Source organism: Athene noctua, chromosome Z, assembly GCF_965140245.1.
Source record: "Athene noctua chromosome Z, bAthNoc1.hap1.1, whole genome shotgun sequence".
Lineage (NCBI taxonomy): Eukaryota > Metazoa > Chordata > Aves > Strigiformes > Strigidae > Athene > Athene noctua.
Genome location: NC_134077.1, coordinates 34,247,848 through 34,273,998, shown reverse-complemented (window position 1 = coordinate 34,273,998; position 26,151 = coordinate 34,247,848). Strand labels below are relative to the sequence as shown.

At 39.6% G+C, this 26,151-nt stretch overlaps 1 protein-coding gene across 2 annotated transcripts in view; it reads left to right on the top strand.

The window, feature by feature from the left end:
- APC (APC regulator of Wnt signaling pathway) overlaps positions 1–17,316 on the top strand; it is an 80,535-nt gene extending 63,219 nt beyond the window's left edge. For both annotated transcript variants that reach the window (XM_074932424.1, XM_074932423.1), the window contains exons 13-16: positions 1,167–1,244; positions 3,234–3,350; positions 4,079–4,293; positions 4,716–17,316. In XM_074932424.1, coding sequence (XP_074788525.1) covers positions 1,167–1,244; positions 3,234–3,350; positions 4,079–4,293; positions 4,716–11,283 — 6,978 coding nt within the window. In that variant the 3' untranslated portion in view covers positions 11,284–17,316. The remainder of the gene's footprint in view (positions 1–1,166; positions 1,245–3,233; positions 3,351–4,078; positions 4,294–4,715) is intronic.
- The last annotated feature ends 8,835 nt before the right edge of the window (positions 17,317–26,151 follow it).

Below are 26,151 nucleotides of genomic sequence, written 5' to 3'. Positions count from 1 at the left end.
ATTTTTTAATGATCATTAGCTTAGTATAACACATAATGATTATGGACCAATGATTACAGATAGGGACTGGTTTTTCTGAGGATGTTGAATTAAGGTGGCTAATTGAGTCCAATTCTGTAACGTAATCAGTTATTTAACAATACTATTCTGTCTGATGAAATTTTGCAAACCTCTTCAGGCTGGAGCTTGCTTTTAAATATTTGGAGCACATCTGACTCATAATGGGCACTACTTCAAATTATTACAAGAGAAAATAGGTTCCCTAATTTCAGACAAGGACCTTGCTTTCAAAAGACAGGAAGTTTCAGTAATTTCTTGCCCTAGAGTTTGACAAGCTATGGATCTTAAAATAACTTTGTAATGAGAAGACTTTTATCCTTTTACTGTGGACTAAGACATTTCAGGAGAGACTGGAAATCACAGGCTTCGTGTAACTCAGTTTTTGTTCCAAGTTTTAGACAAGAGTAGAGCATAAAGCCTTGCTGCAAATTAATTGCTTCATGAAATATTGGCTCTTTACATCACCCAATCAGTAACTGCTACAGGGCTGTAGTTACTAGGTTTGTAGCATAAACTAAACTACTGGGACATGTAAATGTACATGCTCTCCCGCTGACAAGTAGTACAGTTCTAGCACATACTTTACTTTTGAATAACTTCTAACTGTGCTTTGTCACAAACAATTCCCACCATAAGCCTTACAGTTTTTCAGCTGCTATTTCTTCAAGTGTCAGAAATATGTGTGTCAGTTTTAAATATTCATGTTATTTTTCATACTATGTTTATTTGAAAGAAAAGAAAATTATTGTGAGATTCAGTATACAGTGGGTAACAACATATTGCCAGCTCACAGGTGATTTTAATCTGGTGCACAGTAAAGGCTTTTGAGATCATAGAATTCCAGATCAAGTCCTAGACTTGTAAAAAATACAAAGTTTAGCATAATTTTACCACTTACCTGTTGTCCAGATTAGAAACTGATAGTTACTCTTAACTTTTTAGTAGTTGTAAACCAAATATTTTTGGCAATGTATTTTACTAAGCTATTATTGAACTTCAGGTATGATTAGTTTGAGATATCAAAACTTTGTGCAGAGGCAAGCCAGAGCCACCTAACCTGTCATTTAATACTATTTACTTTCTTTTTTCTTGTGATTCCTCAACAGGCTACATTATGTTCTATGAAGGGCTGCATGAGAGCTCTTGTAGCCCAACTGAAATCAGAAAGTGAAGATTTACAGCAGGTAATGTCCTTTTGAGATTAAATATTTCTTTAGCTTGGACATTTCCATCACTTTGCATCCCATGAGTTTCATTGCACTGTATTAAAATATTCTGTTTCTGCTCTCCTTTCCTATTATTTACCTTCCTTCTACTCATTTGGCCTTACCAACAGTTATTTTTATACTTGAATTCTATCATCTTCATAAAGTTTCTAGTGTTCTGTCCACAGCCAGCCTTCTCTTTTTTTAATTAGGTTTTCTCTTTGAATATGCTTCATTTATCTCAGCCTGACTTTTTGGGGAGTTTTTTTGGTAATTATTGTTCTTATGTTGTCTTTGATGCAAAGTCTATACCTGTATTTGTTTCTCTGAGTTATGAAGTACAACTTACTTCTTGTCAAATTGTTTACTTTGTTTTTTTACCCAAGCACATACAACATATGGGCTATAAAATTCAGTTTTATGACACTGATCTGTTAGCTGCAGTCCAGTTTTAAAGATAAATTTGAGCTATCTTAGATTCTCTAGTTTAGTTTACTAGTGACAGTGCTAATGGATTGAGATTACCCAAAGGGTTAATACAGTACTGTGGCTTTTCCTACAGTTGCAGTGAGTAAATAATAGGGGAATAATAGTAGAGGAAGCTGTACTTCAGAAGAGAATCTGCATTTGACTTGGCAAGTCATACATAACTACTCTCTACACCAGCACCTCTAAGCTTTCTACATATAAGCAAAGTGTCTGGTGTGATGCCTGAGTGTGTCTTTCAATGGCTCCTGCCCAATAAAGAAAACAGACTGAAAATAAAGTATTTAGGAAGTGCTTAAGGTGATTCTGAGAGTTCAGACAGAACTGTTCTTCACTGGTATGGAACTTATTTAAAATTATTAAATATTAATTTATAATCTATTTAAATTAATATATACTGTAAACAAACTGGAACAGCCTTTGGAAAGGAAACCCTGTTTTGCTTGCAGTTTGAATCAGGTAAAAGAACAGTTTTAAGTAAAATTTACTTTATCTCTTAAAACACTATTCATGAAAAAAATTCTCCACTAGAGGGGAAGCTAGCTAGTAATGATTGAGAAAATAATTAGAATTACAATAGAGGTTATTGGGTAAACTCTCTGATTTGGTATTAGGGCAGATATTAAGTATATTCTTGAAAAGGAAGTAGCCCTCTGGCTTGTGGTAGTCTCCAGCCACTGGCACGTAGACCCGCATACACACGCATGTTGAGCAGGAAATCTCTCACTGAGGAAAAGTTAGAAGTGAGATTTAGTAAGAATATGGGACTGACTGTGCTCATCAGGCCAAGGGCGTGTCCATGCAGCCATATCACCCAGCCAACTGTTTAGATGCAACTGTACCTTTCTGTCCCCTTATCCCTGTGTTTTCCCATGCTTGTATGTCTCTGAACCACCTAGATCCATCCTTTTTTTTACTACCTTTGAGTCCTCCCATCTCATAAATTGTCTTCTGCTATCCCAGAGTGCTCTTCCTCTGGATCCCATGAAGTGTCCTACATCCCTAGGCCGGGACTTCTGGACTGACCTACCTCAGAGGGTGGGGTGCCCCCTCCTCTGAGCTTTGGGTTCCCACCTGTCTCTGGGCCCCTGTACTCCTCTGGGCATGTCAAGATGGACCTCTGATGAGCTGATGGCTCCCATGGTGGGCCTGGGAGCAGCCAGAGCTCGTATAGAGCACATATCTGAATTTTGGACCAACTTTTTTCAGCTAGTGTGGAAAGCAGGGAACCTGATTTCAAATCTCTGTTTTAGGTATCCACACACAAAAGCCAGTACCTTTGATCATACTTTGTACTGAAATGTTAGAACAGTCTAGTAGGCAACACAACAGAAAGCAGATTTTAGCAAATTTTAGTTTAGTAGCTGAACACGACCACTGTTACTTAATCCACAGCATTCCCAAAATCCAGGAGGAAAGTCTGATAACCTGCTGAAGAAGTAGCTATATTGGGGTACATTATTTTTCTTTTACATTTTGCAGGTTATTGCAAGTGTATTGAGGAACCTGTCCTGGCGAGCAGATGTAAACAGTAAAAAGACTCTAAGAGAAGTTGGAAGTGTGAAAGCATTGATGGAATGTGCTTTAGAAGTTAAGAAGGTATCCTGTATAAATGATTGAGATAAATTTTGGAGATATTGCATTTATTTTACACAAAACATTACAAATATTGTTGTACTTTTTGATAAAAGCAGTTAGTCAAATACTTGGGGTGGTTTTGAATCACAGAATTACAGAGTCATCTAGGTTGGAAAGGACCTTGAAGATCATCCGGTCCAAACATTGAAGAAGAGTTGCTTTGAGTTAACATAGCAGCAGACCACAATGCAGCAGTGACATCTCAAAACTACTAGTATTTCTGTAATTTTATTTATGAGGGTTGACAGCTTTTGCTCTTCAGTTACATGAGCTGTGCTGTTGAAATAACCTTTTTCATAATTTTGCAATTTAATAAAACCTCTTGTGTTAGTGAATAGATTAAGTACCACTTATGTAATTTTATAGATGTATTTTTGGTATCTAGACAGGATTATGTTCCATCTCAGAGTTATTTGCCTGCTAGTCTTCAAGCCGTTATGGAAGCTAACAAGTATTGTGGCACATATTTCTGAAAACATTGGGGCAAGCAATACCAAATCCATAGGTGAAGGAAGAAGAGAAACAAACAAAAGAATTTACGAATGCACTGCTGCCTGCATCTATCTTATCAGCCCAGAAAGCAGAAATTGGAACATACTTAACTCCTTGAAGCTAACTTAAGTATTTCTGAGAGTTTATGATCAATAGTTGAAAACTTCTCAAATTCTTTCATTTTGTTATTCTCCTAGGAATCCACCCTAAAAAGTGTCCTGAGTGCCTTATGGAATTTGTCAGCACACTGTACCGAGAACAAAGCTGATATATGTGCTGTTGATGGTGCTCTTGCATTTCTAGTTGGCACACTCACATACCGGAGCCAAACAAACACTTTAGCCATCATAGAAAGTGGAGGAGGAATATTAAGAAACGTTTCTAGCTTAATTGCTACTAATGAGGACCATAGGTGGGTATACTTCTTCTGAAAATCTTTAGCAGTTCCACATGTGTATTTAGTAGACATTGCTATGAGTGAGTCTTAATATGAATGCATGTTTAAGGTATAGTAATTAAGTACAGTCAATTTTTAATGCCTTTGATAAGGAAAGCATTTCACTTACATGTAACAGGAATATACAAATAGATTAATACCTGCTGCTCATCAATGATGAACTGTACTAAAAGCTAACTCTTCATATTAGTAATAGGATTTTATTAGCCTTCAGGTGAAAGCTAGAGGAATATAAGATAAATTTGCACTGGAGAATTCATGATTATCCTTTCTAAAGGCAAAACTTGCCTCTAGCATAATAGGCTTTTGTTTGTCTTTGTCTCTCATCCTTTTGAAATGCCACTTAATGATGTTTGTTTTCAATTACTCAACACCAGGCAAATCTTGCGAGAGAACAGCTGCTTGCAAACCTTGTTACAACACTTGAAGTCACACAGTTTGACGATAGTCAGTAATGCATGTGGGACCCTGTGGAATCTTTCTGCACGAAATGCGAAGGATCAGGAGGCGCTGTGGGACATGGGAGCAGTCAGCATGCTGAAAAACCTTATTCACTCAAAACACAAAATGATAGCCATGGGTAGTGCTGCAGCTCTAAGAAACCTTATGGCAAACAGGCCAGCAAAATATAAGGATGCCAACATTATGTCTCCAGGATCAAGCTTACCATCTCTTCATGTAAGAAAACAAAAAGCACTGGAAGCAGAATTAGATGCTCAACATTTATCAGAGACTTTTGACAACATTGATAATTTAAGTCCGAAAGCGTCTCACCGTAATAAGCAGAGACATAAGCAGAATATATACAGTGAGTATGTCTTGGACTCCAGTCGGCATGATGACGGTGTATGTAGATCAGAGAGTTTTAATGCTGGTAATATGACTGTACTTTCACCATATTTAAATACTACCGTATTGCCTGGCTCCTCCTCTTCCAGTAGAGGAAACATAGAAAATTCTCGATCTGAGAAAGACAGAAGTATTGATAGGGATCGAGCAGTAGGTTTAAATACCTATCATCCAGCTGCAGAGAATACTGGGAACTCCTCTAAGAGAATAGGCATGCAGATTTCAACTGCTGCAGCTCAGATCGCCAAAGTTATGGAAGAAGTAACAAGCATGCATATTCCACAAGAAGACAGAAGTTCTGGTTCCACTTCTGAAATGCACTGTTTGGCAGAAGACAGAAATGCCACAAGGAGATCAGCCACTGCCCATACTCACTCAAACACATACTTTCCTAAATCTGAGAATTCAAACAGGACGTGTCCTGTGCCTTATACAAAAATGGAATACAAGAGAGCTTCAAATGATAGTTTAAATAGTGTCAACAGCAGTGATGGCTATGGTAAAAGAGGGCAAATGAAACCTTCTGTTGAATCTTACTCTGAAGATGATGAAAGTAAATTTTGTAGTTATGGTCAATATCCAGCTGACTTGGCCCATAAGATTCATAGTGCAAATCATATGGATGACAATGATGGAGAGCTAGATACTCCTATTAATTATAGTCTCAAATACTCAGATGAACAGTTAAATTCTGGAAGGCAAAGTCCCTCTCAGAATGAAAGATGGGCAAGGCCTAAGCATATAATAGATGATGAAATGAAACAAAATGAGCAAAGGCAGTCAAGGAGCCAAAATGCAACCTACCCTGTGTACACTGAAAGTGGAGATGATAAACACATCAAATATCAGTTACCGTTTGGACAGCAAGAGTGTGTTTCTTCCTTTAGACCAAGAGGATCCAATGGTTCAGATCAGAACAGAGTAGGCTCAGCTCTTGGAATGAATCAGAAAGTAAACCAGTCCTTGTGCCACGTTGATGATTATGATGATGATAAGCCAACCAACTATAGTGAACGTTATTCTGAGGAAGAACAACATGAAGAGGAAGACAGACCAACTAATTATAGCATAAAGTACAGTGAAGAGGAACATCATGTCGATCAGCCTATTGATTATAGTTTAAAATACTCAACAGAAGTTCCTTCTTCTCAGAAGCCACCTTTTACTTTTCCAAAGACTTCTTCAGTGCAAAGCACTAAAACTGACCATATCTCCTCAAGCGCTGGGAGCACATCAGCCCCCTCAGCTGGTTCAAAGAGACAGAATCAGCTTCACCCTAATTCTGCACAGAGCAGAGGTGGTCATGCACAAAAGACAGCCTCCTGTAAAACTCCATCTATTAATCAGGAAACTATACAAACTTACTGTGTGGAAGATACCCCAATATGTTTTTCAAGGTGTAGCTCTTTGTCGTCTTTGTCATCAGCTGAAGATGAAATAGGACGTGATCAATCCACACGTGTGACAGATGCTAATAACACACTACAGATAGCAGAACTAAAGGAAAACAGTGCAGCTTTATCTACAGAAGGTGCAGTAAGTGAAATGACATCAACATCACAACACATCAGAACAAAATCTAGTAGACTTCAGACTTCTAGTTTGTCTCCTTCTGATTCCTCTAGACATAAAGCTGTTGAATTTTCTTCAGGTGCCAAATCTCCCTCAAAGAGTGGTGCACAGACTCCTAAAAGCCCACCAGAACATTATGTGCAGGAAACACCACTCATGTTCAGCAGATGTACTTCTGTAAGTTCCCTGGATAGTTTTGAAAGTCGTTCAATTGCTAGTTCAGTTCAAAGTGAGCCTTGCAGTGGAATGGTAAGTGGTATTATAAGTCCCAGTGATCTTCCAGACAGTCCTGGACAAACAATGCCTCCAAGCAGAAGTAAAACACCACCCCCTGCTCAAGGAGTTCAAGTAAAAAGAGATGTAGCTAAAGGTAAAGTACCTAGTGCAGAAAAGAGAGAGCCTGGTCCTAGACAGGCAGCTGTAAATGCAGCTGTTCAAAGAGTTCAGGTACTGCCAGATGTTGATACACTATTACATTTTGCCACAGAAAGCACACCAGATGGGTTTTCTTGCTCTTCTAGTCTGAGTGCTCTGAGTCTCGATGAGCCATTTATTCAGAAAGATGTAGAGTTAAGAATAATGCCTCCGGTTCATGAAAATGAACATGGAAGTGAAGCAGAACCTGAACAGTCAGATGATACAAAGGATAACCAAGAGAAGAAAGCCGAGAAGCCTACTGAAGTAGAAAAAGATATTCTGGATGATTCTGATGATGATGATGATATTGAAATACTGGAAGCATGTATTATTTCTGCAATGCCAACAAAGTCTTCACGTAAAGCCAAAAAGCCTTCTCAAGCATCTGCTCCAAAAATACCTCCTCCTGTGGCCAGAAAGCCCAGCCAACTGCCAGTTTACAAACTTTTGCCTTCACAAAGCAGATTGCAATCCCAAAAGCATGTGAGTTTTACACCAGGAGATGATATGCCACGGGTATATTGTGTGGAGGGTACACCAATAAATTTTTCAACAGCTACATCTCTGAGTGATCTTACAATAGAATCACCCCCGAGTGAGTTGGCCAATGTAGACAGTGTGGGTACAGGAGCAGAGTCGGGGGAATTTGAAAAACGAGACACCATTCCTACAGAAGGTAGAAGTACTGATGACTCTCAGAGAACAAAAAGCTCAACTGTGACTCCTACAGGCCTGGATGATGACAGAACAGAAGAAGGTGATATTCTGGCTGAGTGCATTAATTCAGCTATGCCAAAAGGAAAAAGTCACAAACCTTTCAGAGTGAAGAAGATAATGGATCAAATTCAACAAGCATCTTCATCTCTAAGTAATAAAAGCCAACCAGAAGGTGAGAAAAAGAAGCCATTGTCACCAGTAAAGCCTGTTCCCCAAAATAATGAATACAGAGCACGTATAAGAAAAACCACAGAGCCTAAAAGCAGTATTAATAATGAAAGAAGCTATCCAGAGAACAGAGATGCAAAGAAACAGAATCTTAAAAATAATTCAAGAGATTTTAACGACAAATTGCCAAACAATGAGGAGCGTGTAAGAGGAAGCTTTGCATTTGATTCCCCTCATCATTACACACCTATTGAGGGAACTCCTTATTGTTTTTCACGGAATGATTCTCTAAGTTCTTTAGATTTTGATGATGATGATGTTGACCTTTCAAGGGAGAAGGCAGAATTAAGAAAAGGAAAAGAACCAAAAGAAATAGAAACTAAAGACTGCACTGATCCAGAACAATCTTCAAATCAGCATCCAAGTAACAGGACACAAGTTTGTCAAAAACACCCAACAGGCAGAAGCCAGCCTAAAGCTTTCCCCCAGTCAACTAAAGATATTCCGGACAGAGGAGCAGCTACAGATGAGAAAATGCAGAATTTTGCTATTGAAAACACACCTGTTTGTTTTTCTTGCAATTCATCTCTTAGTTCGCTCAGTGATATTGATCAAGAAAACAATAACAACAAAGAAGGGGAAACTGAAAAACACACTGAGGTTTCTGATTCACAGATGGAATCAAACAGACCACAGACTTCTGGTTATGCACCTAAATCATTTCATGTTGAAGATACTCCTGTATGTTTCTCTAGAAACAGCTCTCTGAGTTCTCTTAGTATTGACTCAGAAGATGATCTTTTACAGGAATGCATTAGTTCTGCTATGCCTAAAAAGAAAAAACCTTCAAGAATAAAGAGTGAAAATGAAAAAAATAATTCCAGAAATACCGGTGGTTTATTGGCAGAAGATTTAACACTGGATTTGAGAGAGATACAGAGGCCAGATTCAGAACATGGTTTCTCACCTGATTCAGAGAACTTTGATTGGAAAGCTATACAAGAAGGTGCAAATTCTATAGTTAGTAGCTTGCATCAAGCTGCAGCTGCTGCATCACTGTCTAGACAAGCTTCATCTGACTCTGATTCTATCCTTTCATTAAAATCTGGTATTTCTCTGGGGTCACCATTTCATCTTACCCCAGACCAAGAAGAAAAACCTTTTACTAGTAATAAGGGTCCAAGAATTCTCAAGCCAGGGGAGAAGAGTACACTGGAGTCTAAAAAAGTAGAATCTGAAAGCAGGGGAATCAAAGGGGGGAAGAAAGTGTATAAAAGTATAATTACAGGAAAAGCTCGCTCTAATTCCGAAGTTTCAAGCCAGTTGAAGCAACCACAACAGACGAGTGTGCCTTCAATTTCACGTGGCAGGACAATGATACATATTCCAGGAGTTCGAAATAGTTCTTCAAGTACTAGTCCTGTTTCCAAAAAAGGTCCCCCACTCAAAAACACAAACTCCAAGAGTCCCAGTGAAGGCCAAAGTTTGACTAGTTCTCCAAGAGGACTGAAGTCATCAGGGAAACCTGAGCCAGCTCCTGTAACTAGGCAGCCATCAGGGTTGAACCAGAGTGGATCAAGTAAAGGACCTTCTAGATCAGGATCTAGAGACTCCACTCCTTCTAGACCTCAACAGCAGCCACTGAGTAGGCCTCTGCAGTCTCCTGGGCGAAGCTCAATTTCCCCAGGAAGAACTGGTATAAGTCCTCCCAACAAACTGTCTCAGTTGCCAAGGACATCATCTCCTAGCACTGCCTCAACTAAATCTTCAAGTTCAGGCAGAATGTCATATACATCTCCAGGCAGGCAGATGAGCCAGCAAAATCTTACAAAGCAAGCTGCCTTACCTAAGAGTACCAGTAGCATTCCACGAAGTGAGTCTGCTTCAAAAGGGTTAAACCAAGCTATCAGCAGCGGTGGATCAAACAAAAAGACTGAACTATCCAGAATGTCATCCACAAAATCTAGTGGAAGTGAATCTGACAGATCTGAGAGACCTGTTCTCGTTCGTCAGTCAACTTTTATTAAAGAAGCTCCAAGCCCAACTCTAAGACGGAAATTAGAAGAGTCAGCTTCATTTGAATCTCTCTCTCCTTCCAGGCCAGATTCTCCCACAAGGTCCCAACTACAGACCCCAGTTTTAAGTCCATCTCTTCCTGATATGTCTTTATCCACTCATTCAACTGCCCAGACTAGTGGTTGGCGAAAAGTACCCCCTAATCTGAGCCCTTCCGTAGAATATGATGGGAGACCAGCAAAACGTCATGATATAGCTCGTTCTCATTCTGAGAGTCCATCTAGATTGCTGATCAATAGATCAGGAACATGGAAGCGTGAACATAGTAAGCATTCCTCATCACTTCCTCGTGTAAGCACTTGGCGAAGAACTGGAAGTTCCTCCTCAATTCTGTCAGCTTCTTCAGAATCCAGTGAAAAGGCAAAAAGTGAAGATGAAAAGCAACATGGAAGTTCTCTTTCTGGACACAAGCAAAGTAAAGAAAGCCAAGCACCAGCAAAAGGTACTTGGAGAAAAATAAAAGAAAATGAAATTCCTCAAATAATGAATGATCCTCAGCATTCTTCCTCAGGTGCCACAAATGGCTCTGATTCCAAAACTCTCATCTATCAGATGGCGCCAGCTGTCTCTAAGACAGAGGACGTGTGGGTGAGGATAGAGGACTGTCCAATTAACAATCCTCGATCTGGAAGGTCCCCAACTGGAAATACTCCTCCAGTTATTGACAGTGTGTCAGAGAAAGGGGGTGTTAACAGTAAAGATTCTAAAGAGATTCAAGAAAAACAAACCCCAGGGAATGGAGGTGTTCCTGTTCGTACCATTAGTTTAGAAAATCGTCTGAACTCTTTCTTTCAGATAGACAGTCCAGACAAGAAAGGCATTGAAACAAAGCCTCTGCAGAATAATGCTGTTCCTGCACCAGAAAATAGTGAAAGTACTGTAAATGAGCGTACACCATTCAGTTCCAGTAGCTCAAGCAAGCATAGCTCCCCCATTGGTGCTGTTGCAGCAAGAGTGACTCCTTTTAACTACAATCCAAGCCGCAGGAAGAGTAGCGTGGACAACAGTTCTGCTCGGCCATCACAAATACCAACACCAGTAAATAACAGCACAAAGAAGCGCGAATCCAAGTCTGAAAATCCAGACTCCAGTGGAACTCAGAGTCCTAAACGTCACTCTGGCTCTTACCTGGTAACTTCTGTTTAAGTGCAACAAAAAAATAAATAAAACTGATGTATTATATACAGCAGCTATTTAGAAATTTTGTTTCAAATGAAACTTTAAAATAATGGGGATTGACTTTTTGTTGTTTTTATTTGTTGTAAATAGGTCTGATTCTTGTTAGAGGGTCCTTGTTCTGGAAGCCATATTTGATAGTATACTTTGTCTTCACTGGTAATATTTTGGAGGAATACCTGATTGACAGTTTGGAATAAAATTGCTAATGCAAGTATATTTGTACAGTATGTTTAACATGTATTTAATTATCATCTCATCCCATAATCCTTTAAATATTGCTTGTCATTGAAATCATGGAACATTGCAGATAGAGATGATACAGTCATATTGCTTTATCAATCATGTCTAGATTACAGACTGACTAAACATCAGGGAAGAATTGGTATTATTTATGCAAAAAAAAGTATACTCAGATTTAGTATTTGTGAATCCATCTAACCCAATAATTAATCATGTGGCTGTGAAATTCACAGTAATATGGTTTCTGCTGAACAAGTTTTCCCAGCCTGCTTTTCTGCATGAATGGAACTGATGGTTCATTTTCTGGAGTAGTGATTAACATTTCTGTGGTCACATAATGTGCATAGATAGTTATGGTGTAATAATTTACACTTTCTTTGTGCTCTGAAAAAAAACCCTAAAAACTGTGTCACTGTAAAACCTTGAACAAAATTATTTTATCTGAATTAGATTTTATCTTAAAGTAGGTAGAATTTTTTTGCTATGCTGTAACTTGTTGTATATTCTGGTATTTGAGGTGAGATGGCTGCTCTTTTATTAATGAGACATGGGGGATGTCTTAACAGAGACTAAAATGAACATTTCAGAATAAATTATTACTATATGTAAATCATGTGTGTTACTTCCGCATTACATAAAAATACGGTGTTATATTTTGAGATGTCACCACATAATGTGTTGTATAATGCACTTACACTTAAGGCCTGATCCAGCAGAATCTTGCACCTCCAATATTCGTTCTTCCTTATCACTGACAAATGTAGTAGGATGCTTATAACAGTTGCAGGATCAGGCCCCAGGTCTTCTGTAATACGTTTGTAATTGAGATAGTTTCACACATCTCAGGTGCATAACAAGGCTAAAGGCAGGGTCTTTCCAGTAGCCAAGCAGTGTAATTGTTTTCATGACTGCAAGCCTGAAACAATACTGTATCTATAAAAATAGCATTTGTAAAACAAAAGATTTTTTTAATTGGGGGAAATAATACAGACTGTGACATAGTGACTATAAGATGAAATTTTAATTCTGTTTGAAATCTTCATGCATTTTAAAAATTTATTTTTTAAAAATTATGATGGGGAAAATATTGCAAGAATCCCATGGCAGCAAGAAATTTGTTATCACAGTAGAAAAAAAATTTTATACACAAACCAGGACATTTGGTGCCTCAAGCCTTTTTTGATGCAAATATGGTTTGTGCTAGAACAATGCTGAAAAGACAGTTTTGTACTTCAGAAGTATAAATATAGTCTGAATTTAGATGAGGATTGGTTTAAAGTAGAAACACGAGAGAACAGAACATTAACCAATCTGTACATGACTGAACAAACCATGAAATGGTATGTCAGTTTTGTTGTATCTCAAGTGGACTACTGTAAAGTTTTCATTCTAAGCAATTGATACTCAGGATTCAAAATGCCCTGATTGCAGAAAGCCGTGAAATAAATTTACCTTTGTGGTAGCTTTAACACAGTTGCAGAGTATATCACATCTGTGGCTTTTGTACTTGATCTGATACTGAGATTAATCAATTTTTATCTTGATTTCACCATAAGACGTGCACTGTTTATAAACAGAATTTAGATACTATCAGCAGACAGAAGTCAGTTAAAAGAAAGTTAATAGCCAGTACCAAAAATACCTGTTTGGCAGAAGTGGTATCTTATTTGCTCTTTTGTTCTTTGCTTCCTGTCAGATCTGCTTTAGAGACATGCCATGTTTCTATATCATCTGGTGAATCTGTTAACGAGCAGCACTGCTTGTGTTAGCATTTGAAATATTTTACATATAGTATCTTCACAAAACTTTTAATATTAATATTAGTGTCCTTTTAAAGATGAAATAGAGATCATATGATGTGTTCAAAGTCAGGACTTCCTACTGGAGTAGAATACAGAACTCCATCCTTGATTTTAAAATGCAAGACCATTTTTCTTAGAAATAATGTGATACTTTTTTTGTGCTGTGCTTTTAACTACTAATATTGAGATATACCATTTAATACCAGATAGTTGTTTAACACTGTTTAACACTGGCTTTCATGTATGTTCTGTCAATTTAAGAATTAAAAGGTAAACTCAATCTCAGTAAAGAAATTCTGATTTCACTTTTATAATTGAGAGAATCAGAAGAAGAAGAGGTGGAACAATAAATAATGGTTATGCATATCAAACACCAGAATGTCTTTGAAAATAGTAGTGGCTTCTCTAGATAGTGTTGGAGGTACTTCATGGTCATTATAATTGGGAAGTTTCTCTTAACATCCTCATAAGTAACCTATATTTGTAGCAAAGACAGATGAGAGAAACTTTCCAATTATAAGGGTAATGATACACTAAAATGTGCTTCCCATGGGAGTTGTGAGATTTCCATTATAGAAGTTTTAAGAGGTTTATGAAACATCTCATAGGGATGGACTATAGTATATTTCATATTGCCTGTGTGCAGAAATGGGCTTAGGTGATCTTTTGAAATCCCTTCTAGATCTACATTTCTCTGATTCTTTATCTTAAATACTTAGTATCCACTAAAGGCCTTTTAGAATATTTAAGGACATCCATGATGTTTGATTTATGTTAGTGATGAGGATACAGTTATATTCTAAGCTTAATTATAAAAGCAGATCCCAGAAATGTAAAATCAGAAAAATGAAAAATGGCTATAGTAAGTATATTTAGTCTTGGATTTTGTTAATTTGATGACAGTCAGATTTAATTTATGCTGCTAAAGATTTACTCGTGTTCCTTGGTTTTATTTTTATGAAGTTGCCACAGCAGGTAAGGGAACATTATTTATGTGAAGGCAAAACAAAGAAAACCAAGGAGCCAAGGAAACCAAGATTCATTTTACTGTTCTGCTGGGATGCACTGCCTTTCTTTCTACAGATTTTGGTAGAACTTTGTGGCTTGTGCTCAGACCTTTAGTTGTTCTTGAATTAGCTTTTCATATCCAGAACGTATGAAACTTCTACTTAAAAATCGGTTTATAGTGAAAATACACTCATAAAGCTTATTTCAGGCTGACTTACAGCTTTGTCCTCTTGATATGAAAAGCAGAAATGTGACCTCCCCACAAATTGTAATTAGTTCACTTTTTTAAAATGTACCTTCTTTTTAGTTTCTTGCAGTTTGTCACAGTTAAGATTATTGCTCAATTTCTGTGAAAGCTCTTCTGACTAAATATTGCTAACTTTAAAGGGCAGCTAATCTATTTCTGTTTTTCATCTGCAGTTCTCTATCAGAGTATTTTCCCCTGAAAGCTTAACATACTTCTCAAAACTCTGTCAGAGATGGCAGCTTAAAAATTGAAAGCCTTTGAGATTGGAATATCGTTTCAAGCAGGATTTGGCTGCAGAATACAAGTATAGTTTAGACGGTAAACTTCAGTAAGCAACAGTATTCTTCAACATAAGCTAGTATCTTTGATGGCTTTGGGAAGTCAGTTGCTGTGTCTTGGGTAAAGAGGGAGGGAAAGACAAGGGACAATTTCAGACACTCAGCCATGTTTTCCCAGGGATGTACTTTCCTGTCTTCCCAGGGAACTGCATAAGCTGCACCGGAGAGAGAATATTTTGTCCACAAGTTAATAAGGTTTTATTTTGAAAGCATACCCATAGACCATGAAAGTGCAAAACTTTGATAATCTGACAGCTGAATTCCTTTGTGATTGCTTTGTAGTACTTCGTTACTGTCCACCTCTCCCATCGCCCCCCCCCCCCCCCCGACAGAAATTGTGGTGACCAAGAATGGAACAATGTATTAGCTTCTTCTTTCTTCTTAACTTCAAAGATCCGTATTATTTCTAGAATCAAAGAAACAGCATGCGCTGTTGAATCAAGTTTTCTCCTCCCTTCACATGCCCCTGGCTGTGAATGCTGGCTCTCATCTCACTTTTCAGTGGACTAGCTCACCTCTTACACAGTGGAATTGATGGGGGGAGTAGGATTAGTGCTGCATTTAGTATACTGAATTTGCTCAGTGCAGAGTTGGACTCAAGTGCCACTTGAGTCAGCAGAAAACAGCTAGGGCTGGTAGAAAGAGGTTGGGATGGTTTCCTTTACGGGTGGTCAGTGGGTTGGATCAAGCCATTACAGACAATTTTAAGCTGATATGCCAAGTTTCAGACCTGTTCTTCACCCTTTTTGAGACAGCAAAAGCAAATGAAAGTTGGAGTCTTTTCTTACTCTGAACTTCTGCCTATTGGCCCCTAGTGGTTTGCATTTAAATACGTTGTTTGGGTAAGTCCTTTATCCTGGGAATTCTGACAACTAACTTCAGAAGTATTAAATCACTCTATAGTTGAGCTTGTGGAAAAGAAATATTTCTTCATCAAAAAGACCCAAAGAACAAATTTTTCTACCATATGTAAATTTCTAGGTGACAATTTTAAAATGTGTAATATTAAATTCGGTGCAGTAAATCTTTACAGTAAAAAGATGTATTGCCACTAGTTGTTTTCTGGAAAAGGCTTGAAGAGGGAGAGAACATCTCCCTTCCCTAATGAAGACAATACTTTCATTAAATAGTATGAACAGCCATAAGAGTGTAGATAACAATTGCATGTAGACTTTCACATAAACTTCATACATCTACTGTAATGCCTTGCAAAGTCACATCCACCTGTCTGACAGCTTTGTTCTTGATGAGATGTGTGATTTGGATGAAGCTGCGAATCAGAAGTGAAGTGTCAGTTTATATGAAGCATGACTTCCTCTACATGCTTAAAACTTTGAGGACCTTCTTAACACCAAATTACCAAAACGTATTCACTCTCTGGTTCCACGGCCATCTCCTTTGCACTTTTACGTTTAACCAGAAGAGATGCCCACACTTTTATCTTCATTTCAAATTACATGTAGAAATATGATTCCCGCTTTATACTTTCCTATATGCAGAATAACAGATCATATCTGTAAATGTGTCTGTAGAAAATGTTATGTAGTTAAGCTTGAGTTTTTAGTCAGAATGATAAGCTAACTGGTTATGTGTTGTGTTTGGTTTCATATTGGAAGTGCAGGGGAATTAGTTGTGGTGCAGAAGAGCTTAAGAGTTCACATGAGTAATTAATGTAGGTGTCAATTAACTTGTGATGCCAAGATGAATATAAAGTATGTATTTAATACATAGGTTTTCTGCTGTAAACTTTCAGTTTACCAGATGTGCTCTTTACTTACTTTAAGACTGGCTAATGCCTCCGCAGCATATTTTTGAAAATTACATATCTTGGGAAATTTCCACATAGTTACAGGGTTGTGTGTGTATGAATTTTTGCCGCTTCAGGATTTCAGTAAATTGTCTAATTTTGTAAAAGCATCCTTTGCTTGAGTGGCTGTGGAATTGCAATTAGGGTATCGGGAGGGTGTAGAGGGAGCTTGTTCACTCAAAACGCAATTCTGCCCAGACCTCGAGCCATACATACAAACAGTATCTCCAGTGCCGTACTTTTTGGTGGGATTTAACATGCATAAAGCTTGTGCTGGTTCTCTGCAAGTAATCAAATTGTCATCCACTGAGATCAGATGCATTTTCCCACCTGTAAATGTTTCTCTTTAACAAACTCAGCCCACGATTCTCTCTCCTTCAGTTTTGTTCTTTGCTTCTGCCTGAGATGAATTACTGTTTTTATCCTAACTCTGTAATTAATTCTTTCTTCAACTATTCTATTGTATTTTGTTTCACAGTATACTTATTTTGGATTAGTCTTGCTATGCATAATTTATTTATTACTTGCAGTGTTATATAAAATTTCTTCCTGATTGCACCTTGTCAGAGTGGAATTCTTTTCTTGGCTGCTGCTGAAAGTTAGGTGTCTGCTGTATTAGAAGTATGATTTCATTTAAAAAGGAAATGGCTGTTAAGACACTTCAGCAATGATTCAGCATATCAGAACAAATGCTCTAAAAAGCCATGCAGTTTCATTTTGGTAGCAGTCATGTTTCAAATAAATAAGACGTGGAAAAAAGCAGCTCAGAGACATGCCATTCATTAGTAGAGCACTCTGTTCTCTTCCATGTTTCATTCTAGTGCAATGTGCACTATTTGCAATTGTGCACAAAGTGCACAAAACGAAATCTAGTTCCAACACAGTACAATTCCATGATTTCTCTGTTACTTGCAAAACATTCACAAGAAGGTTTATTTCATCATGACTCGTAAGTATAGCAGTTAGTTCCAAAGGCTTCCTTTTTCATAATCAATGCATTCTTTACCCTGTGCTTAGAGGCTGTTAGGGGACCTAGACTGATTAATTCCCAACACACATACAAACAGGTGTTTATATATACATGCATATTTTGCACTCTCATGTTCACTTTAGGCTTTGACATAGTTAGAAGCATTTACATGAAAAAAAAAGGCACTGTTGATGACTTAACTAAGATCCTTTGTTTTCTAGTATTTGTAGCACTCTTTCATGATTGAAAAGATGAGTTCTAATTGCAGGACTGATAGCTGGTACCTTATTTTCTAAGTGTTCTAGAGAAAGATGCACTTAAGTCTGGATTTATATGTAAAAAAAAGCAAATTCCCTTGATAGTAATTTAATCATTTTTATTCAGAATAAAGGAAAAACATTATTGCTATCATCTGCAATTTAAAGTCAGTTAAGGATCATGAAAATTAGACTTTGAGTGATTACATTTCATTCAAATGAAGGTAGATTATGCCTAATTCTGTTTCTTCTAACAATCCTCTGTACAAAAAGCATATTGTTCAGGGCAGGGGAGGAAAGGCAGTTTGGATACACTGTAACACAGAATTCAGATTTGCTTGTGCATCTTACCTAGATTGGTAAGGCCTGTGATGGCACATGTTTTGAGTGGACGTAGCTGTGGAAGAGCAGGAAGGGAAGATGTGAAAACTAATCCATAATGTGAATGGTGAGAAAACTATTTTAAAATATTTTTTATTCCTCCATTGTGTGATGAAAGGGAGTTGGCATCTTTTATTTCTTACTATAATTGAGCATTTGATGGATTATTTGACACTTCTAAGTCATTTGGACTTCTTGCAAATAGAAATCCCCTATCTTAAGTGAAAGCTATGAATTCAGTACAAACCTGTGTTATTGTGTCACACACAGATGATTGATGGTTCCTTCTGATCTTACAAATTGACTGTATACAGCTGTGACTTTACACAGCTGTCAGCTGTTCTGCAAGGCTAAAAGAGGGCCAGACAACGACTGGGTGTAAAACTGAGGTCTATACTTGAGACATAGTCTTTGCAAATATGATGGAATGAGAGATTCCTGTTTTCTATTTCCACTTTTCCAGTTCTATTGCCAGCTAAATAGGAATTTGGATAGTCTTGAGCATATGATGCCCAACAGTCTCCCCTGTATCTCAGTGAAATAATGTATATATTGTCTGCTTGTCGCTTTCTAAATGAATTCATGTAAGTGAAGATTTGGTTCTAGGTGATAAAATCCAAAAGTCTTCTAGACTTCTAGCTCTGAACAGCATACAAGCCTGGACAACTCTTTAAAGGCCACTTTGTGATTGTCAGCTGCTCTTGTGGTGCAGCACTTACACAGATTGAAACAAGTAAGCCTAATGTGGTAGAACATCCCACATGCCTTAAAAAGGCATGAACATCCCCATCTTGGGGGATCATCTTAGGGATGCTTATGCCTTTTTAAGGATATAGAGGCTATCGAGATTTTTTATAGGTCTCTACAGCTGAGATTAATAAAAGTGATGTTTCTGATTAATCAGAAGTCATGTAGCTGTTGTCCAGGTAGCATAGGCCTGATGAGGTGGTGCCTCTCCAGAAAAAATTTACGTAGAAGATAGGACTTTAGAAAGAACTGGGGTAGTCTGTGGATTTAAAAGAACCACTTATTTTGGAAAAATGGTGTATACAGTCTTCTAAAAAAGTGGCATATACCAAGAATGGTATGTCTAATTCTGCATGTTGAAATTTCATGGTAAGTAAATACCAGTTTTATGAAACTAAACAAAGGACAGCATTATCTTCTCTCTTCTCTATGCTGTTGGAAGTTCTCTGTTGGACAGACCTAGTTCACACCTGTCTATTACTTCCACCTTAAGAGTGGAAGTTTCATGAAGTGTGTTTCCATTTTTAACAGTTTGTTGTTGGCATTTTTTTCCCCAGTCCCTATAATTTATTTAAAAAGACATTTTTGGAATCCTTGCTTACAAAAACGAGAAAATCCTCAGTTCACTCCCTTTCCTTCAATGTCTCTTGAACCAACCAAGATTTCACCCTATATGCCCTTTCTTTGTTCCATGTTTTATCTGCAGTCCACTCTGGAGCTGTTCCACCAATCTACCTGAGAATATACCTCCCAGATGACTTCACTAGTTCAATTATTATATAGGCATTTTTAGCATGTTTAGACTATGCAGTGTAACATCAAGTTAGAGATAACTGAACATGAAAGCTAAGCCTTGAGTAAGCTGGCATCTGTACATGATGTTTTGGTAAAACACAGAGGAAGTGTCACTTCATCTACATTTTCTTGGGCTCCCACTTCTAGTTAGGGCATCTGTATTTATCCCAGGTGAAGTACCAGCCTGTATTACAACTGCTTTGAATTTATTTATCACTTGTACAGAGCTCTTGTTGCTAGTTTGTTTTGTTTGGGGTTTTTTTGCTATTTTTATTACCCAGCACCCTTAACTGTAAAAATAGTGTCTGACTAAGGACACCTGACTTGCTGCTGACAGAGTATGCAGTGAGGGAATCCTCTGCTTGAGATGCTTGTAGTGCAGTGCTTGTTCCCTGCCACTTCCCCTTTCACTGCAGTTACAGCAAATGGAATACCCTCATAAAGTTACACACAGGTTTCAGAGACCAGTATTCCTGCTACTAACCAAAGGCAGGATTTACATTCTTGAAATTTTACTGCAAACGTACATAAGTCCTGTTCTCACCAGCAATTATATCTTTTCTTCATAGTGCTTTGCAGTTTTAAAAGCTGTCAGTTTTGATTGCTTCATCATTAAATTTCAGAGGTCAGGGAGAGCACATACTTGGGAAGCTACAACATGCATGACTGTGCTGGGGTTGTGCATGTGGCAGCATTTTTGGTAGTGGGGGAGAGGGGCTACAGCAGTGGCCCCTTTTGAGAAGCTTCTGGAAGCTCCCACGGCTCCAAGTTAGATGCTAATTAGCAATGATGGCCACACCTCTGCGATAACTATTTAAGAAGGGAAATGCAAATGGAGGTTGGGGACTTGTGAGAACATCAATGTGAACACCAAGTGAAAGAAAGAAGGAGAAAGGGGGGGTAGATGTGTTAGAGCAGAGTCCCCTCCCCGTATCCCCTGGTGAGATGGCAGGGCCACCCCCCTGCCACCCATGGAGGTCACTGGAGGAGCAGAGATCTGCCTGTGGAGGAACCCCGGGACTCTGTGGGAAAAAGAAGCCCCCACTGTTGTAGTTCGGCACCGGGATGATTGCAACACGCAGGAGTGACCCATGCTGGAGCAGCTAGGGAAACACCGGGCCATGGGAGGCACCCACATCAGAGAAAGTACGTGGAGGACTGTCTCCCATGAGAGGGGGAATCATGCTGGAGCAGAAGAACATGAGGAGTTTCCCCCTGCTCTGAGGAGAAAGAAGCATCAGGACTGACCACACACCCCCTTCCCTGCTCCCGGTGCTGCTGCAAGGGGGAAGGAGGTGGAGAAATTGGGAGCAGAGCAGAGCCTGGGAAGAAGGGAGGGGTGGGGGGAAGGTGTTTTTAAGAAGTGGTAATACTTCTCTCAGTCCTACTCTGTTAAGTGGTGATGGTGTTAGTGTCTGAATTAAATTTATGTTCTTTTTTTCTTCCCCTAATGAGTCTTTTGCCCATAACCATAATGGGTGAGTCATCCCTCTCTGTCCTTACCTCAATTCCTGAGCCTTTTGTTTTATTTTCTCCTTCATAGCGCTGGAGGAGAAAGGGGGAGTGAGCAACTGCATGGTGCTCAGTTGCCCTCTGAGCGCAAACCATGACACTGAGCTAGCGTGCTTTGTGACCTACTTCTGTCTCTGAATTCCTCAGGCTAGAAATACATTCAAGTTGTATTTCTAATGGCACTAGAACACAGTGACAGGATACCATATAATGGATGAAGTCATTCTACAGTGATGATGGGGATTAAAATAAAATGTCTGTACCCAGTGTTTCATTTTAGGCATGCTAGTTTCAAGATATTATGAATTCTAGCACCAATAAAGGAGATTGGTATGTAATAATAACATTTGCAGAAAAGAAGACATGCATCCCTTTTTGTGATCAGTCATGTATGCTATATGAACCGATATGTAACTCCACAAACTCCATTTCCAACAATTTTTAATTGTTTTCCATCTGAAAAAAGATGCAGAAAGTGATTTTGGGGATCACCACAAATACTGACATAAGCTATGCAGAATTTGTTCTGTTACTGTAAGTTTAAATATTGTTTTAAAAGAAGCCATAAGTCTAATATGTTGGTATTAAAAAGATGTATGAATTCAAAGGCAAAAACCAGCATGCAATTGTCAAATATAACAACATTAAACAAATGCACAAAATTTTTCTTGATTTCCTGAAATAAGTGAATTGACGATGAGCAACCTTCATATGCAACGATGGCACAGTGCCCCTCAAACCACATCTGTGTTCAGTGCCCTTTTTAACGTAATGTCAGAACAGTTTCTCTCAGGCTGATGTCCAGTGGTAGCCCATTATGCACCAGAAATTGCTTTACAAAGTAACTGAAAAACTAAAAACATCGCCGAAATCTAAAGGGGAAAAAATAGTGTGAAGAAGTAAATTTTAAATGAATTTTAGCCAATTTTTTGTTTAGTTGTATATGAAGCTGTGGTAATGCCAAATAAATATGTCTTAGCATTTTTTCCTAAAAGCATTAGATTGTTTTTCAGTTCAAACTCTGCTAGACTACTGTCCTTTAGAAGGAGATTTATGTTTATACCCTTTTGGTTGGTTCAAATCCAAGTCCCAGAAGGAAGGGTCTATGCATATCATTTACAAAATCAAACGGCAATAAGCTTGATTTGTAAGATGGTTTAGTGATGACTGTTTCATGCAATGGTCAGATCATAAATATGTCCTACATACTACATGCCTACATATGGAGACACAATGAATATGATTAAATCTAGTCTGTCCACAGTTCACACTGTAGGTATGGTCATGGAGGATTATATGATGTGAGAAGCACCATCATGATTTGAGAAGCACAACCCCACCACTGTGGGATCTGATTGCCATGCAGGAGAAACGCTTCTAGGCCAAGGCTGCCTTGCTGACCTGCCCAGCTCCCTCCTTCCCTCCCCTACAGCCTACCTCTGTCTTGCTGAATGCAGGTGATGACAGTTAACAGAACAAGTTTCTGCCACAATGGCTGATGTGCAGATTTAAGCACTGACAACCTGGACAACAGGGCAATGCCCATGGTAATGGCAACTCTTAACACTTTTTAGGTGGTGGGAATCTCAATGGAAAGTATTTTAATAGACACAAATGTGTGTATGCAGTGGAGATTTAAAAGAAAAATATGGTGCAGAGAACATAGGAAATCCATTGCAAAGTTAGTGTTAACAAGATGCAAACATTTTGTTGTTAAGCAACAAAAAATGTCTAAGTAATTATTTGTAATGGATTACCTCTTAGAGAGGTACACTTAACTTTGTATCAGCCAGCTTGATGGTAATTGGGAGATAACCCTCCAAAAATCTGTCTTTAGCACTGGACAACTTTTGCATCAAAAGCTTCCTTCATAACTTGACACACCTCATTTACATAACCTTTTTTTTTTAGCTGAGGAGCTTGTTGAGTTATGTTTGTGAGGTGCTGCTGAATTGCTGACTTGCTACCAGACAGCTACTGTCACATTTTCAAAAGCTGCTAGTGTTGAGGCCACACAGTTGCACTGTTCGTATTTTCTGCAGTACTTTGCAAAGTGTATTCACATCTGACATAATGAACAAAGATAGAAGACAACAAAACTGCCCATCATCCAAAAGACTGAATAGACAAATAACTTGTTAATCACTGCCAAAGGCCACCCTGATTCTTTCTAAAGCTTCTCCATAACTTTTAATTCTTCTAAGTTTTCATGAACTGTACTTGCAATTCTTCGCTGGCAATATCACTGTGTTGCACTGGGTCTCACCACGCTCCTCTTCAGTATTTCATCATGAGGAGCTGCATGCTTTGGTGGAGCAGAAAAAGAAATAAAAAATTTTGATAAATATTGAATAAATATCTTTAGTTCTTTGTCCTGGTACATAGCTGCTGCATGAAGTTTAATTCGTGAGTGTAACACTGCACAAAATGTGCCCTGTGAAATTCAGAGTGACCAAATGGTTGAGGCTGACAGGGTCCTCAGGAGGTCATCAGGTCCAAACCCCTGCTCAAGTGGGTCACTTAGAACTAGACGCCCAAGACCATGTCCAGATGGCTTTTGCATATGTCCAAAGATGGAGACTCCACCACCTCCCTGGGCAACCTGTGCCAGTGCTCAGTCACCCTCAGGGGGAAGAAGTGTTTCCTGATGTTCAGAGGGAACCTCCTGCGTTTCAGTGTGTGCCCATTGCCTCTGGTCCTGTCACTGGGCACCACTGAAAAGAGCCTGGCTCTGCTCTCTTTGCACTGTCCCTTCAGGTGTTTATATACATTGAAGAGATCTCCCTGAGCCTTCTCCAGGATGAACAGGCCCAGCTCTCAGTTTATGTGAGAGATGCTCCAGCCACTTCATTGTCTTAGCCACCCTTTGCTGGACTCTTACCAGTATGTCCATGTCTGTCTGGACTGAGGAGCCCAGAACTAGACCCAGCGATCCAGGTCTGGCCTCACCAGTGCTGAGGAGAGGGGAAGGATCACCTCCCCTGACCTACTGGCAACACTTCTCCTAATGCAGCCCAGGACACCATTGGCTGTGTCTGCCACAAGAGCACATTATTGGCTCATATTCAACTTGGTGTCCACCAGGACGTCGAAGGCCTTTTCTGCAAAGCAGCTTTCCAGTTGGGTGTCACCCAGCGTGTACTGGTGCCTCCGGTTGTTCCTCCCCGGGTGCAGGCCTTTGCAGTTCCCCTTGCTGAACTGTGTGAGGTTCCCGTGTTCCCGTTTCTCCAGCCTGTCCAGGTCCCTCTGTTATCTGTGTAAAACTGCATGTTTGAAAAAATGCCTCAGTTATAGTGACACTATTCAAGTTAGAATTAGATATAATGCCTATGAATCTTCTAAGGAGGACTGGGAGAGATAGTTTTACTGTGTAAGCCTGATTAGTTTATATAAACAGTGTAGGCCTTACTAACAACTATGCCCTTGCAGGTGAGCTGAACAGTTGGTAAGAGGGAAACATGCTACTGAGAAAGCTGAGCAATTGAGAGAAAAGCATAAGGTCAGCAAAAATCTATGGTAACAGAGAAAAGTAAAGATGGCAGGGGAGATGATGACCACTGATTCAATTTAAGACCACAAGATGTGTCCCCCCCTTTTGAGTTTGTGCAGAGTAATAAAATGACATAACTTTAAATCGACATGAGGCATGTTGTTAACCAATGAGGGACAAGGTGGTAAGAAACTAACCAGTGGTCGTTACAGTAAAGGTGTATTCGTGTAGCCTGAAGTGTATAAATACACTGAAGTCCTTTTGTGTGGTGTGCTACCTTTGTGGAATTACCACCTAGCACCCCACTTTGCGCAAGTGTGAAAGAAGTAAAATTCCTCTGCTCTGTGTACTGCGTATTGGTGTACTGCACACCGAGTAAGATACTCCACTCGTTGGACAACACCTCTAGATGGCAGCACGACCCTCGGACGTATCAACCCGTCCTCCCAGTCTGGTGTCGTCAGCAAACTTGCTGAGGGTGCACTCTGCCTCGTCATCCAAATCGTTGATGAAGATGTTAAGACTGGACCCAGTATTGACCGCTGGGGCCCCCTGCTAGTTACTGGCCCCCAACACGACTCCGTGCCACTGATCACCAGGCTCTGGGCTCATCTTTCATTAGGGCTTGTAGTCCATTCAGGGTAACGATGGTCACTGCTGCACACCCAGTGCGACTGCATGCCTCCCAGGTGAGACAGGCAGCTGCGGCCGGGGCTGTCGGGCCTCCCGCCCTTCGAGGTACTGCACTGAGCAGGAGCAGCGGTCTCTAGCGTGCAGGGTCATCTCCTAATCACTCGTGATTTGACATCAGTCACCCTGTCAGCTTGACGCGAGTCCTGTCTCCCTGTTCGCGTGCTGCCCTTGATGTGTCTTCCCCTACACGCAGCCCGGTGAGGTGGTACAGCCCGCACGCCCTGACCGGCTGTGAGCCATCGCCATGGTTTCTCAGGCCTGGATCATTCTCGCATAACGATTCCAGTATAGACCGAAGAGTTTATGGCTTCGCAGACCTGGGCGCCGCTGCGCTCGTTTCCCAGCAAGGCCGGCGCGGGACATCGCGCCCCCTCAGACACGGCCGGCACTCTCCCGCGCCCCGCTCCCGCCAGAATGGCGTACGCGCGGAAAGGCTGGCCTGGGGGACGGGGGGAGGGGGGCGCTGAGAGGGTCTCCTCATAGGGTGATGCGCTTTAGAGACAGCACCACGGGCCAATGGGATTTCAGGACCTGGGGGGCGGGATTGC